We start from the raw sequence: 17,115 nt of genomic DNA, 5'->3' as shown, positions 1-17,115 counted from the left end.
TGAATGGACATGCATGACGCAGCAGGTAAAAAAAAATCATTGTAAAAGACGTTGAAAGACGTTGAATGAACTGTCCATCCAGCGCATCTTTACAAAGACCAGTATTTAAAAATAGCACAGTTTAAACACAAGAACAGATATATTGACTTCTAAACCTTCAAAAATTTTACTCATATTCCACAATAATGAACTCTTCATGTCTTCATATCATAATTTTGGAGCTTTTTATAGCGTATTAATTATATTATATTAATTAATGTGACTGACTGATCTATTAATTGGTCATTTTTTTAGTAATTTAGTTTTAGACCCCTATACACTATGGTTTATTAATGTTTGGGATTGAATTATTATGTTTTTTTTGTAAGAATTTATTAAATTGTTCAAAAGTGACAAGTAAAAGACATTTATAATTGTACAAATATTATATATAATAAATATTTTAGATATTCTAAAAAATATATTTATAATATAAATAATTTAAAAAAAAATGATAAAAAAAAAAAGAAATGAAAAAAGAGAAAAAAAACTATATATATATATATATATATATGTATTCTAAATATATTTATAATTATAATATATATATATATATATATATATATATATATAATTAAATAATAAAAATCTAAAAAAACTATTAATAAATAAAAAAAAAAATCCAAAAATTCCAAAAAAAGATTTACTAAATAGGAATTATTTACTCAATATTTGTGTGTTTTACATTTCAGTAACACATTTTATACGAAAAATAAAATGGTAACAGTGATATTTTACATTTTACTACTCTGAACTGCTAATATTTTATTGAAACATAATCTTGCAAAACAGTTTTTAAGATTCTAAAGTACATAAAAAGTTATATACACTATGGTCCATTAATGTTTGGGATTAGTATTTTATTTTATTATTTTTTTGTTTAAATTAATACTTTTATTCAGCAAGAATGTATTAAATTGTTTAAAAGTGACAAGTAAAAGGCATTTATAAGTGTACAAATATAAATTTATATATATATATATATATATATATTCTAAAAATATATATTTATTATATAAATAATTAAATAATAAAAAATATAAGAAAAACTATTAATAAAAAAAAATCCTGGTGGGAAAAAAGTTCCACAAAATATCACATTTCTTGAGCCCAAATCAGCATATTAAAATGATTTCTGAAGGTTCATGTGACAAAGACTGGAGTAATGGCTTCTAAAAATTCGGCTTTGCATCACAGAAATAAATTACATTTTAAATTATATTAAAATAAAAAATGTTAATTAAAATTGCAATAATATTTCACAATGTTTTTACTGTATTTTAGATCAAATAAATGCAGCCTGCGTGAACATTTACATTTTTTTTTTTAAATATTGATGTGTATGATATGTAAATGTGGTTGGTCATTCAGGTATGTTCACTCAAAAATCTAAATTCAGTCATCATTTACTCACCCTCATGCTGTTTCACACCCTTCTGACTTTCTTTCACCCGCTTTCAACACCATGACTTTCCATAATTATCCTGATGGAAGGAAGTTTTGCATTGCATTAGGGTACTAAAGAGTACAAAATCTGTAATTTCACATGAGAAAGGAAACTCAATTTTCCATGATATGTCCCCCTTTATATAAACCAGTTTGTATAATTACGAAAATGCAACACTGATCTCAAAGAACACGAATCCCTGAGTGAATCTCTCACTGAATTATTACAGAGCGACTGAGACATAAATTATTTTCATCCACGACACTCAGACACAACACTAAATAAAACATCTATCGGTAACACGGGCTATTTTTCATTAGCAAACCATATAAATACAATAAACCCATGGAATTAGGGAACAGTGTCTTCAGCCATGCTTTAATTATGAAACACTGGGGAGGGACGCAACCTTAATAAAACATCAGCATGCCTGAGAGCAGGAAGTATCGGCCTGCTGCGGTGCTCACTGTGGGCTGCCCACGCTGAATCCCAAAGCTCCCATCAGCACCGGCGCAGTGTGAGCTGACATGGTCATTCCTCTTCCAGAGGGAAGACACCTGCTCCTACTGAGACAGCCAGACAACAGCAAACAAGCTAACATGCATGAGACGCCCAATGCCACGTTCCATATTCGACGTACAGTACTTTGAATACTGGCATAGGCAGAGATGATTAGCATTGCGCTGGCACTGAGGAGCGTGTGTGACTTTAAGTAGGGTAGGGTTTGTGCACGTGTGAGTTCATACGCAAGTTAGTTTGGACACTGTGTAAGGTACTATGGTAAAACAGTGGTGGTTGGATGCTACCATAATAACATGATCTCAGTATTCAAACTTAAGTTTGATTTTAGACATAAAATTTCATATTAAAATGTTTAGATATAAATAACTTTAGAGATGTTATAAATATTCACAATATAGATATTTTAGCAACACTTTACAGTAAAGTGTCATTTGTTAGCATTAATGTATTAACTAACATGAACGAACAATGAACAATACATTTATTACACTGTTAATCTTTGTTAATGTTAGTTAATAAAAATACAGTTGTTTATTCTTTGTTCATGTTAGTTCACAGTGCATTAACTATTGTTAACAAACACAACTTCTGATTTTTATAATGCATGTAAATGCTGAAATTAACATTAAGATTAATAAATTCTGTAGAAGTATTGTTCATTCTTAGTTTATGTTAACTAAAGTAGTTAACGAACTTTATTGTAAAGTGTTACAGATACATTTTTAAAATAATAATATCTGAGATTAATTAAGGTTAATACCCCTTTATTTATGACCATTATAAGTAATAACATCATTAAAATAAAAATGGAATACACAGAATATAAATTATGTAAATAGATCATATAAATGTATTACTTTTTTTAAATAAATTGCTTGAATTAAAAATCTAAATACATAAATAAAAATATATATTAATGTATAATAAATTTTACTAATTAATTAAATGAAATACAATTTTACCTGATATATTAAATTAAATATTATCCAAAATATTATCATTATAATATTATATTTTTTAAATATGTAATAATATGTAATTATGTATATGTACACTACCGTTCAAAAGTTTGGGGTCAGTAAGACTTGTAATAGTCTTTAAAGAAGTCTCTTATGCTCATCAAGGCTGCATTTATTTGATTAAAAATATAGAAAAAAACCCCAGTAATATTGCAAAATGTTTTTACAATATAAAATAATGTTTTTTATTTTAACATACTTTAAAGTATAATTTATTCCTGTGATGAAAAGCTGAATTTTTATCAGCTGTTACTCCTGTCTTAAGTGTCACATGATCCTTCAGAAATCATTCTAATATGCGGATTTATTATTAGAATGATCAATGTTGGATAATATCAACAGTTGTAGCCAAGATACAACTATTTGAAAATCTGGAATCTGAGGGTCCCAAATGAAGTTCTTAGCAATGCATATTACTAATCAAAAATTAAGTTTTGAGTAGGAACTTTACAAAATATCTTCATGGATCATGATCTTTACTTAATACCCTAATGATTTTTGGCATAAATGAAAATTTGATCATTTTGAACCAATGTGTTTTTGTCTATTACTACAAATATATCTGTGCTACTTAAGACGGGTTTTGTGGCCCAGGGTCATATATATATATATATATATATATATATATATATATATATACACAAAAAACAACAACTAATACAAATGAGATCACCTTGACCATGATAGACATACCAAATTATTGTCAATGTTTCCAGTATAAGGACATGAGTTTTTATGAGCGACTGACGTCATGTGTAAATCCATACCTCATCAAAACCACGCTCATCTGCGTTCTTTAGTGCTTGTCCCCTTTAGTGCTGTGGGCTGCAGTAAAGTGTCTTTAGCAGTGCCCTTTATTTGTGGTCAGCGAATAGCTGAGATCAGGCTGATTTAGGCTCTGATGGGCAATACTGTCGTGGTATTTGATCCCTGCACTGGCGAGCTCATCCTTCTGTCTGCTGACTAGACACGGCCACCTCCAGTGACACATCGACTTCTGCTCCTGCCCCTACAGGCGGCTCAGCGATCCCTGAATCCCTCACCAATACACCAGGTGACACAGGCAGAGACTGCATTAGCATCCTAAAACAGCTCAGCTGGTAGATACATACAGTCTTGATTTATGAAGGCTGTGCTTTTAGCTCACTGTTTTGCATGAAAATCAACATGAAATGCCATTTTACTTACATAACATGACACAATTCTGAGGGAAAAGGATATTCAGTGGGATGAAACTTGGTTGGGAATTAATTGGATTGTGAAAAGTGGACCAGACAAACATCTGAGTTACTTAAAAAAAAGATCAGTATCTTTTACTGGGTTAAGTAAATAGGTGATGCAATTCTGAAGGAAACAGGATATTTAGTGGGATGAAAAAGTAGGATGAAACTCGGTCTGGAATTAATTGCATTTTGAAAAGTGGACCAGACAAACATTTGAATTATTCTGAATAAGATCATATTTTGTATTAGGAAAGTAAACAGGGCTGATTGTCATTTCATGTTGAAAATTTTAGAGTTCCCTTTCGTTGCTGTTTAGTAGTAGTGGTGTTTTGGGCAGTTTTAGCTTTGTGGTTGAATTCATACTAGTCATGGAAAAATAGTATAAGTAATCAGTAATCATTATCATCAGATATTTACTGCAATATAAAAGATATTTTCAGATATTTACTGCAAAACTAGAAAACAGCTCTGAACTAAAAACTGAGTGATTAAACTTCTATATTACACAACCAAATGTAGCTAGATGGACTCGGTTGTAATTTTACATACTTTGTATTCTTTTGCATAAGTACAAGTATGTTTTCCAAAGCTAAAATTAAAAATAGAAGTGTTAACAGTAGGAGGTAGCTGGCCCTCTTTACTTACTCTCTCGGCTCTCGACTCAGTGCTGTAATTTTACTGTCCCAAGTGCTACTTGTGACGAGCTTTCTGCCCACAATGCCAGCTGCTACCATCTCGAGCCAGACAGACACCTCGTCTTTAACTACGGTGCCATCTCCGTCTAGTCCAACACTTGCAGTCGTGCCCACAGCACCTGACCAGCCAGGTAAGAGAACTTCCTGCAAAATCACAATTTGCTGACACGTTTGTACAAGACAATAACATATAAACAAACTTTTTTCTCTAAATGTCTTCCAGTGTTAAAGTTTTGATAGTTTTAAGTAAAGTAAAACCTTCAGAACTCTGTTCACAAAGACATTTCAACCTTGAAATGAGCTGTAATATATGCAAGCATGTGTCCATCTATTTAGGTTAGACATTCTTCATTTATTCGTTCTCACTTGTGTTATTAATAAAGAGGTGAAATATTCAACAGGGAGCATGTTTAATGTCATACAGTGAGTTTTGTTCTTTTGCCCTCCTGGTTGTGAGAATGCATACATTACAGTTATTCTATTAGAAGGTGCTTTGAATCTTTACAAGATTTTAAAAGAGCTTGTGCATCTTCATTTTATGCTTTACTGTCCAGGGTTTACTTCATGAATTGGAGATCTTCAAATCTGGCACCTGGTAAAACAAGCAAACAAAAACACTTCTGCAAATAAAACATTTCAGACAGAACCAAGCAAGAAAATTTCTCTAAATTCTTGACCCAATAATGCTAATGTAGTAACATGTGAGGTTTGAAACACCTTTAATTGTCTATATTAGGGTTATTATAAAATCATAAAAAATATATAATTTATATTTCAGCTAGTTGCAAAGGCTAAATGCTAAAACTAATGGTTAATAAAACTAAAAATAAATATTATAGACATATTAAAGACAAAAGGAGAAAATAACTAAATTACTCAAACTAAAATAATATAAAAATAAAAACTTTAAATCAAATGTCTAAAATCTGAAAAATACAACTGACGTCAAAAGTTTACATACACCTTGCAGAAGTTTTACCAAAATAAGAGGGATCGCACAAAATGCATGTTATTTTTTATTTAGCACTGACCTGAATAAGATATTTCACATAAAAGATGTTTACATTTAGTCCACAAGAGAAAATAATAGTTTGAACCCTTTCCAACAATGACTGTATGCTTTTGAGATCTGTCTTTTCACACTGAGGACAAGTGAGGGACTCATATGCAACTATTACAGAAGGTTCAAACACTCACTGATGCTCCAGAAGGAAACACCATGCATTAAGAGCCAGGGGGTTGAAAAGCTTCTGAATTTAAAGATCAGGGTAAAGTTAATTAGTTATTTTGTCTTCTGGAAAACATGTATCTTTTGTAGCTTCTGAAGGGCAGTACTAAATGATACGTGGGCAAAATAAGAAAAATGTACACATCTTCATTCTGTTCAGAAGTTTTCACCCCTTGGCTCTTAATGCATGGTTTTTCCTTCTGGAGCATCAGTGAGTGTTTGAACCTTCTGTAATAGTTGCATATGAGTCTCTCAGTTATCCACAGTGTGAAAAGATGGATCTCAAAATCATGCAGTCATTGTTGGAAAGGGTTCAAATACACAAAAATGCTGAAAAACCTAAGACATTGTGGAACCTGAAGGATTTTTCTGAAGAACAGCAGGCAGTTTAACTGTTCAGGACAAACAAGGGAGTCATAAATATCACTAAAACAAAACAAAAAAACACAGCTGTGGATCATTCAGGTAACAACCACAGTATTAAGAATCAAGTGTATGTAAACTTCTGAATGGGTCATTTTTATAAATTCAACTATTATTTTCTCCTGTGGACTATATGTAAATGTCTTTCATGTGAATGTCTTATTCAGGTCAGTACTAAATAAAATATATCATGCATTTTGTATGATCCCTCTTATTTTGGTAAAATAACATTTTGCAGATTCTGCAAGGTGTATGTAAACCTCAACTGTGTATGATTTAAAACAGTAGGGCACTTTTACTAAACAGTTTCAGATATGTTCTAAACCTGCATAAATTTACAACAGCAAAATAGTGCAGTACCTTTATGTAGAACTGCACCATAAAACCTGTGCACAAATATTAACATAATTCATACACTGAATCAGGTACAAAAACAACACAGACAGCATAAGCAAGTAAACAAGGCCAATAGCAAGTGAACTACTTCTTAGTAAATTCCCTCCAGTTTCTTTGCTCTCTTGTATCACACAGGGGACCTTGAGGAAAGCAGTGCATGCAGGGAATCACGCTCCACTGTAATTCCACTCATGACTGATGGCCGTAATGGTGCTCTATATTCTGATCTGAGGTATAGCAGGGTGTGGAGATTAAACACGATTACTGCTGTGCTAAATCACTCATTAATATATATGGGCCAAGGTGCCAAGTAACATACCATGTGGCGGCTCCTTAAACTATGTCTTCATGAATCGAGGATTGAAGTCAGCAGGGCAGGTAAAGGCTTGCTGGCTTGTAGCGTTTTGATGATGATGCCGAACTGATGCTTGACAAGCTGTTAATTTAAGCTGGCTTTTATCTGTAAAAAAAGACAGTGAAATCTTACAGACTTAAAAAAAAGTTTAGGATTCAATACAGATAAAGCAAAGGGTCAGCATCTGTGAAGTAATGTTGATTACTACTCAAAGTCATTTTGAATTTTTTAATTCAGTTTCCCTCAACACAATTTACAGCTGCCTAAAAATACACAAGGCCAGGAAACACATTTAATAATTAAATACACACAGTTAGAAAAGACAGAACACTCAACAACTAAAAAAAGGATGATTTAGACATATGTGACCCTGGACCACAAAACCACTCATAAATAGCATGGGAATATTTGTATTAATAGCCAACAATACATAGTATGGATCAAAATGATTGATTTTTCTTTTATGCCAAAACTCAATAGGATATTAAGTAAAGATCATGTTACATTAAGATATTTTGTAAATCTCCTACCGTAAATATCAAAACTTAATTTTTGATTAGTTAAATAAGTAAATACTTAATTTCGACAACTTTCAAGGAGATTTTCTCTATATTTTGATTTTTTTGCACCCTCGGATTCCAGATTTTCAAATACTTGTATCTCAGCCAATACTGTCATATTCTAACAATTCATACATCAATGGAAAGCTTATTTATTTAGCTTTTAGATGATATATAAATCTCAATTTCAAAACATTTTCCCTTTTGACTGTTTTTTTGGTCCAGGGTCACATATTTACTTAAAAAAAAAAAAAAAAAAAAAGTATAAATATATGTATTGCAATGAGTATATGGGTCATTCTATAATCACGGGTACATTTAGAATTTGATAATGTGAAGAAAAAAGTTTTCCTTTTTTCCAAAAACCCAAACTATTATATAAAGGTGATCTGTATGAATATGTGCATAAAATACCATCTATGTTAGCTACTGTCCACCATGTTACCTATACTGGGTAACACAGTTGACAGGTAACTTTGTTGATATTTTTAGTATTTTGGGCCCATACTTAACATGGAAGTCTAGAACTACTCAGCATACGGTATGTTTAGAATATATTTTCATAAACAAAACATACGTTTTAGTTAAATTGTCCTGTTAAATTTTGCAGCAATAATACTTGTGTAACACTGTTGACTGTCCATTAATCCACTCGACACAGGTTTGCTAGTTTAATTAATATTAGGGGAAAGAGAGAGAACATAATTTCTAGTGTTTCATCCATGTGCTTCTAGACTAAATATCATCATACTGTGCAAATTATGCGAGAATGGGACAAACCAATCCTTTTTGAAGGGGGGCTTTCTAGTGGGTAACTTAGTTGACAGTAGTTTTTCAGACACAAATAAAACAAGTTATATCACAATAAACACTTATTATTTTTGAAGCACACACCTAAATGTCTTGATAACCTAATCTAACTAAAGGCAAAACTGTGAAATTAATTTATATTTGAGGTAATTTTCATGCTTAAATGCAGAGTAGAATGAGCAACTTTACAAAAATTTGACAGGGTTGTATGTGATATGAACATCATTTTTGAACAAAAGATACAGCTTTTTCAACCTATAGTAGTGTCATTGGGAAAAATATCATTGTGTAGTAGACAAGTAAGCACTGGAGCTTTATATTGATGAAAATATATTAAAAATATACTTCACGGACATGAAATGTATTCTAGAATGACCTATATGCTCATTTACTGCATTTACAAGCAGTGTGCTCCTCTTACAAAGCAGGTTGATTTTCCAATCGGATGTGCTAGATAGCAGGTGTTCAGTTTTGTCGACTGTGAAGAAGTTTTTCGCTTTGTTTGTGTAATCAAAACAATATGCCACCACTTCACCTATCCTGCCATTTCTGCCTCACACCAGGTGTGTGTAGCGTTCGCCTTTCGAACCTAATGGCGCTGAAGCTGTAAGTATGAAAATGGCAAGCCCAGCCTCAGGAGATAAATCATTAAATACTCTGTTATTGTGAAACACAATCACTTTGGAGAGCACATGGCGTGGCAGTAAAGGCTCAGCTGAAGGCCAGAGCTCAATTCTTTCAGATCTATTTTTGAATAGCGATTGAATGAACAGCTGCTAAATATTTCATAAGAAAAAAGAGACCAGGTCATGGTAAGGAAGACCAAAAAAGGGCCCAATTTATTGAACTTACAGAGAGAGAGATAGATACATGAAACCATAACAGGAAAACGCAGCGAGTCCTGTCCTTGAAGGGTTGGATGGGGGCACGAACGGGGGAAGTGATTCAATCAGATCTTGTGTATCCCGTTTCTGCTGAACTGGAAATGGCCAAAGGTTGAATCGCTGCAATAACATCCATTATGTACAGTATGTAAGCCCAAAGGGCACCGATGGCATCTGTAGGCATCTATACTGCTTTTGACAGAACGGTTTAGATATCTGACTCTTTATGCTCTGTACACAATTACAGTTTCCGCAGCACCAGATGTGATACCCGATGCGGCCGCCACAGCAACCGACACCGTGACTGCAACAACTAGCTCTGTTACAAGCAATCCACTGTCTGTACTTCCTGAGGTTACTGATGCATTTGCCTCATCCTCTGATGGCTCTGCAACAACTCTTAATATGGACACCAAAGCAATATCTTCTGCAACCATGGCAACAACATCTTCTGCAACCATGGCAACTTCTGAAACAACATCTTCAGCATCCGCTAGCAGCACTCAACTGCCAAACTCTCTTGTTTCTGATGGATCTCCAGTGGAAGCAGATGCAATAGCTACAGCAAATACTGCAGCGACATTAGTTACAAGTGCAATTGTGTCCTCAACTGATGATGCTGTGATGAAAACAGTTGATGCACTCCCTCCAGACACTGATTTGATTGTCCCAGCATCTGATGGTGATGCCGTCACCGCTGTAACAGATGCTCTAGCAATAGTTACAGTTTCTCCAGCAACCTCAGACTCAGATGCTCCTGCAACTACTGTGGTGGCTCCTGAAGGTCCAGGTGATGCAAAAGCCACTGATGTGTCTGATGAAATCAAACCAGCTCCTGAAGGTCCAGGTGATGGTGCTCAAATTGTCATGGCAGGTGCAGAAACAATCACTGATGCTGCTCCTCAACCTAATGCTGAGACTAACATTAAACCTCCATCCGAAGCTGAGACCAAGGAGGAAAAATCAGCAACAAATCTAGAGAAGAAAGATAAAGATGCTTCTGAAAGTAAACCACCAGCATCTGAAGCAGGAGAGAAAAGTGAAGTTCCTCTTGCTAAAACCAATGAGGAAAAACCAGCAACAAATACAGAGAAGATAGATAAAGATGCTCCTGAAAGTAAACCCCCATCTGAAGTAGGAGAAAAGAGTGAAGTTCCTCTTGTTGAGAACAAGGAGGAAAAAACAGCAACAAAATTAGAGAAGAAAGATAAAGAAGCTCCTGAAAGCAAACCTCCATCTAAAGTAGAAGAGAAGAGTGAAGTTCCTCTAGCTGAATCCAAGGAGAAAAAAACAGCAACAAACCCTGAAAAGAAAGATAAAGATGCTCCTGAAAGTAAGCCTCCATCTAAAGTAGAAGAGAAGAGTGAAGTTCCTCTAGCTGAGTCCAAGGAGGAAAAAACAGCAACAAACCTGGAAAAGAAAGATAAAAATACAGAAGCCCCAGGTACCCACAGCAAATCTGACATTTGAATTTTCTGACAGCTATAATCCGTGCTAAGGTTCAAATTACACAATGATACACTTTTGAAAGAGCTTCAGAAGGTAATTTTGAAGGTGTTGACGTTTGTGTCACACAACCCAAATTGCCTTCAGAACAGCAAGCCAAAGGCCTGCCTCTTTTAAAGGAATAGTAAATGAAAATTCTGTCATTATTTACTCATCCTTATGCCATTCCAAACCTGTATGACTTACTTTCTTCTGTGAAACACGAAAAGTGTTTTTTTTTTTTTGTCAAAAATGACAGCCTCAGTCACCATTCACTTTCATTACACGGAGAAAACAAAAAAAAAGAGATTTTTTTTTTTATATTTTGGAATATTCTATATAAATAAAAGATTCCTTTTGATTCCTTTTCCACAGAAGAAAGGAAGTCACATGGATTTGGAATGACAAAAAGTTGAGTAAATAACGATAGATTTGTCATTTTGAGTGAACTATCCCTATAAAGACTCTTAAAACAAAAAACTGAAGTTTTATACAGTATATCTAGAATAACAAAGAAAATATTTGAATAAAAAAGTACTGATTCTGACAGATTCTGACAAAAATAAATTGCCCCAACCTTGTTCTTGTGAGGGGGTTCAAGCCTCAAATTTTTTTTTTTTTTTGCAATTACACCATGCATAAAATAACATTTCAGGGGTTATTTTACCCAAAAATGAAAATTCTATGATTGATTACTCACCCTCATGTTGTTCCAAACCCGTAAGACCTTTGATTGTCCTGTGCTCATTCAGATTTTTTGTGAACACGTGTTGCAAACTGACCTGGAAGAGAAGAAATAGATAAGTCGTTATTTTTGTTTTCCTTGCGGACAAAAAAGTATTTTCGTAGCTTCATAACATTACGGTTGAACCACTGATGGTCACATGGACTATTTTGTCGATGTCCTCACTACCTTTTTCGGCCTTGAACGTGTCAATTGCGTTGCTGTCTATGCAGGGTCAGAAAGCTTTTGGATTTCATCCAAATTATCTTAATTTGTGTTCCAAAAATAAAAGTCTTATGGGTTTGGAAGAACATAAGGGTGAGTAATTAATACAAAATTTTCATTTTTGGGTAAACTATGACTTTAACTATTCAAACACTATGTCAACATTAAACAAATCATGTATCAGATTTGAACAATGAATAAAATGAACTGGAAAATAATGTCATGTGACGTGTTTTTCTTCAAACACTCTGGTATAAACAGTATCTGGTGACATTAAGAAGAACAAGGAGGCTTGGAAAGCCGAAGAGAGCAGGGAAGCCAAAGAGGAAAAGAAAGAGAAGGAAAAAAAGAAAGAAAAAGAATATGAAAAGAAAGACTATGAGAAAAAAGGTATACAGTGTTTGTAGTTAAGCGTGTGTACCGTGCGTAGCTATACTATAGAAACGCATACTGCACTCATCCGACTCAACATTTAACTTCTGAAATGGCTGCGGTCTGAAAATGCATTTCTGCTTGACTGCATTGTATCTTCCAGTAATGCTGCTGTGGATGAGATGGAGTATCTGTTAGTGAAGAACATTTACAGCTTGTAGCGTATTGATTGGTTTAGCTGCCATTAAATCCACAAGAAAGAAACTCTAAACCCTGGTGTCCTCTAGTTTTAGGGTGTTTTGTTTGCAGTATCAGCTTTCCTAAATAACAGTAGCATCATTCCAGTGTATCTAGTTTCACATGTTCAGCCCTTACAGTGAATTTTTCCACATTGTTGAGTGATTTGTGCCAACATATATCCAACAAAAAGAATAACGTTGCTTTTATTCTAAAGTCGTTGCGAGGATTTTGATCCCAGGGGGTCCAAAAACGCAGTTGTCAAGAATAGCGTACATCCGATTTCAAGGTAAGGCGATGCTTTAAATCAAGATGGCAAAAAGACATTATTTCTTAGGGTTTCAGTGACATTTTATGTGAATGATGTATTTATATGCATTAGCGCTCCTGTAGGCAATGCTTATCAAAGGACAATTCAGTTTTGATTTCTGTTTTCGTGAATATGGACAGACACTAATATGGAAACTGTGGAAAAATTGCTGCCTAAATGTTATTCATTTCCTCTCTTCCATGTCGCCCTTTCTTGTCTCTCTCTTTTCTTTGTGCTCGCATGTTTTGTTTTTTGCTTTGTCTCATAAGGTAAGCCGCTCATGATGTATTGTGTTTGCTAGAAAACAGAAAGATCTCCCCCAGGCTGTATAATCAAAAGCGTCCTCTTCTAGAAACGAGCTACTTTGCATTTTCACTCGTCGAGTGTTAGACAGCTGTCTGCTGAAGATGCAAGATCGTTTGTGAAACATCGCTCCATCCCTTCACCAATATGTGGAGTAATTGAGCATTTATATTTAATTAGCTGCTCTTGCCCCCCCATCCCACTGCTTAGCTGACTGTGACACAGCAGGACCCCACGTCGCTAGCATCTTTAAAACATCATATCAATTATTCAAAGCCCCAAGTGTCCAAACAGCAAAGAATCTGAAAGATCAGCTTCTCAAACACAACTTAAACAGCAGCTCATTATCAGTGTTTATCAGTGTTTTATTAATGTCCATTTCAACTATGTTAATTAAGGCCTACAGGTGGGTTTATTCACTCAGACTAATGACTTTCGACTGTTTAGTCAGTCTGTTTGGAGATGTCTAAATTAAGTTGTTATGTAAAAGCATCGCAAAAATCTTTAAAATTTAATCCACTGAGGGAAAATATGCATTTAAGCATATTCAGCCTTATCATCAAGCCAAATGGAATAACTGTCTGGTGTATGCAGGCCAAATTAGAATACTTAGAACACTCAATCTATGATATCATATAATATTTGTTTACTGCATAATAAAACAATGTATAGTAGTAATATGAAACGAAATACAGTCAAACTAGGTTCTAGTTAAACTCTGATTAACAGACTCAGAGAAGTACTATTACTACTTGGTTAGCTAATGTGTTTTTAACTTTGAAGTAATTCTAAATTCATTTAAATAAAATTATTTTGGATAAACAACTAATGGTAGCGCTTTATTTTTACAGCCCTGATCCACATGTACATACTATGTGCTTATTATAGCGATTACAGTAACTGAGTAATAACTAGGTAGTAACCATGAACCTACCCCTAAACTTAACCTTAAAGGGACAGTTCACCCAAAAATGAGATTTCTGTCAATAATTACTCAGCTTAATGTCATTCCAAACCTGTAAGACCTCCGTCAATCTTTGGAACACAAGATATTTTCTATGAAATTCAAGACCCTTCTCACCCTGCATAGAAAGCAATTCAACTGACATGTTTGAGGCCCTGAAAGGTAGTAAGGATATTGATAAACTGTAATTTTATGAAGCTGCCAGCATACTTTTTTTTTGCACAAAGAAAACAAAAATAATGGTGGTACTATGTTAACAATGTCCTTACTACCTTTCTGTGTCTTGAACGTGTCAGTTGTGTTTTTGTTTGTGCAAGGTCAGAAAGCTGTTGGATTTTATCAAAAATATCTTGTTATGTTTGGTTTGATTAAAATGAACCCTGGTGTGATTGCTCTGTAAGTGCGGTTCATTTGAGTAAATGTGAATGCTGCCATCCGAACCCTTCTGCGCACCAAACAAGTGGACCAAGACGCTAAGGGTGTGTTCACACTTGTAGTTCGGTTCGTTTGGTTCATTTTTTCTGATGCATTTGGTCCTGGTCCGCTGTTAACACTGGCAATTTTGACAGTGAACCTAAAGATACCAAACCTAAAGGCATTCACAACCTGATTGGTCGGATTGAATGATGTATAGTTTGTGACGGAACTCACCGAACACTCCAAACAATAAGAAAAGGTGCGTTCAACTTAAAAAGTGTTGCTGCGGGTGTAATGACATCAAAGTACTCATTCACTGATCAGTCTGCTCATCGTCGAACACACACAATGCCGTCTGCTGGACTAAGCGCGCTCACTGTTGTGTATATATGAGTTAATTTTCACCACCTGCAAACTCACAAAGCTCATAAAAGGCATTTTGTTGCTCCACGTTTGCACTGTGCTAGTTTTGTTTTAGATACACCGCTTGTACCCTTCGTGAAATCATGTCATCTTGTCATTACTTCCTGTTTTTGGTTCCTTTAGAAGTATTTGGTCCGTGCTGCATTCATATTTCATTCGAACCACACCAAAGTTCGTTTGGTGCACACCAGGGTTTGGATGGCAGCCTTTACACTTACTCAAATGAACCGCACTAACAGAGCAATCGCACCAGAGTTCATTTTAATCAAACATGACAAGTGTGAACACACCCTAAAAAGATGGGTCTCGGTCCACTTCCAAATGAACTATGGTGCGGTTCAAATGATATATGAACGCAACGCGGACCAAATACTTCTAAACGAACCAAAAACAGGAAGTAATGAGAAGATGCGATGCTATGCAAGATGATTTGACGAAGGGAACAAGCAGTGTTTCCAAAACAAAATGAGCAGAGGGCAAAAGTAGGGCAACGAAGGAGGTAAAGTGCCTTTTATGAGCTCTTTTTGAGTTTGCAGGTGGTGAAAATAAAAACATATGCACGCAACAATGTGCACGCTTAGTCCAGCAGACATCATTGTGTTCGGCCTAAATCGGTGATGAGCAGACCGATCAGTGAATGGGTACTTTGATGTAATACACCTGTAGCGCCGTTTTTTTAAGTCGAACGCACCTTTTCCTTTTGTTTGGAGTGTTCAATAGGTTCCATCATGAAATATACGCCATTAAACACGACCAATCAGACTGTGAACATATCACTATGCCTTTAGGTTCGCTGTCTTTAGGTTCGCTGTCAAAAACTCCAGTGTGAACACTAAATGGACCAGGACCAAATGTATCATTTTTCTCTTTGATCCGGACCAAATAAACCAAACAAACCGAACTACAACACACCCTTAATTTGTGTTCCAAATATGAACGAAGGTCTTCTGGGTTTGGAATGACATGAGGGCGAGTAATTAATGACAAAATTGTCATTTTTGGGTGAACTATCCCTTTAACCCATGTAGTTACATTATATAACAGCACTTTCTAGGGTAATTACACTGTAAGTACATATAATGTAAAATAAAGTGTAACCCCCAAAAATATAGTTTTACAGAAAATAGCAGTGCATAAATAAAAATGAAAAATAGGAGACCATAAGAAAAGCAATCTAGGAAATAGTGATCCACAATTGACCCTTTGCTAAGCCTTGGTGGTTTACTGTTGCTGACTCAGACAAGCTTTACAGTACTTCCCATAGGAATGAACTGGAGATTTCCATGAGCAGTGTAATTTTCATTAAAAAGTGCTCATGAAGTGGTAAAAATGACTGGGGATTGTTCCTAAGTGGGCTGGAATAAATCATGACACTGCAAACATTTTATTTCCCATTATTGTTAAAGTTGTTGAACAATACAGTAACATTATGAAACTGCCTGCAACAGTCAATTTAAAAAAGAAGGAAAAGCTTTTTTTGATAGTTATTACAAGTGATAACAGTGTTTCTACCATATACTATAAAACTCAACATTTTGAATTATTCAATTAAATAACATTAATTTACTTTCAAGAAATTCTGTCATACATATTTATTTGGGAATGAAGGTGACAGCCTGTGCTTCTGCAAATATCTGTAAAATTATTTTTTTAAATAATCCCAAAAATTCTCCATAAATAAACGTTAGATAAAGCAATAAGTGGACAGCTGCAGTTGTTTAGGTAGGATTTGTCAGTAATGTTTTTAAGGCTGGACTGGAAATCAACTAGCTAATATGTGACCCTGGACCACAAAACCAGTCATAAGGGTCAATTTTTTTTTCATTTATACATCATCTGAAAGCTGAATAAATAAGCTTTCCATCAATTTATGGATAGGACAATATTTGGCTGAGATAAACTATTTGAATATCTAGAATCTGATGGTGCAAAATCACCTTTAAAGTTGTCCAAATTAAGTTCTTAGCAATGCATATTACTAATCAAAAATTAACTTTTGATATATTTACAGTAGGAAATTTACAAAATATCTTCATGGAACATGATCTTCACTT

At 34.4% G+C, this 17,115-nt stretch overlaps 2 protein-coding genes across 3 annotated transcripts in view; both read left to right on the top strand.

Annotated features, from left to right (window-relative positions):
- The window catches only part of LOC127170352 (netrin-G2), a 97,496-nt gene that overhangs the window by 69,465 nt on the left and 10,916 nt on the right, over positions 1-17,115 (top strand). The window lies entirely within an intron of this gene.
- LOC127170354 (nucleolar protein 58-like) lies at positions 9,696-12,518 on the top strand. Its single transcript, XM_051118238.1, has 2 exons — positions 9,696-11,045; positions 12,297-12,518. Exons 1-2 carry the CDS (start codon positions 10,007-10,009, stop codon positions 12,440-12,442), a joined length of 1,185 nt encoding a protein of 394 aa, XP_050974195.1. The 5' UTR covers positions 9,696-10,006; the 3' UTR covers positions 12,443-12,518.

Source organism: Labeo rohita, chromosome 8, assembly GCF_022985175.1.
Source record: "Labeo rohita strain BAU-BD-2019 chromosome 8, IGBB_LRoh.1.0, whole genome shotgun sequence".
NCBI lineage: Eukaryota > Metazoa > Chordata > Actinopteri > Cypriniformes > Cyprinidae > Labeo > Labeo rohita.
Note: the sequence above shows the minus strand (reverse complement) of the source record. Positions and strands in the feature narration are given on the sequence as shown.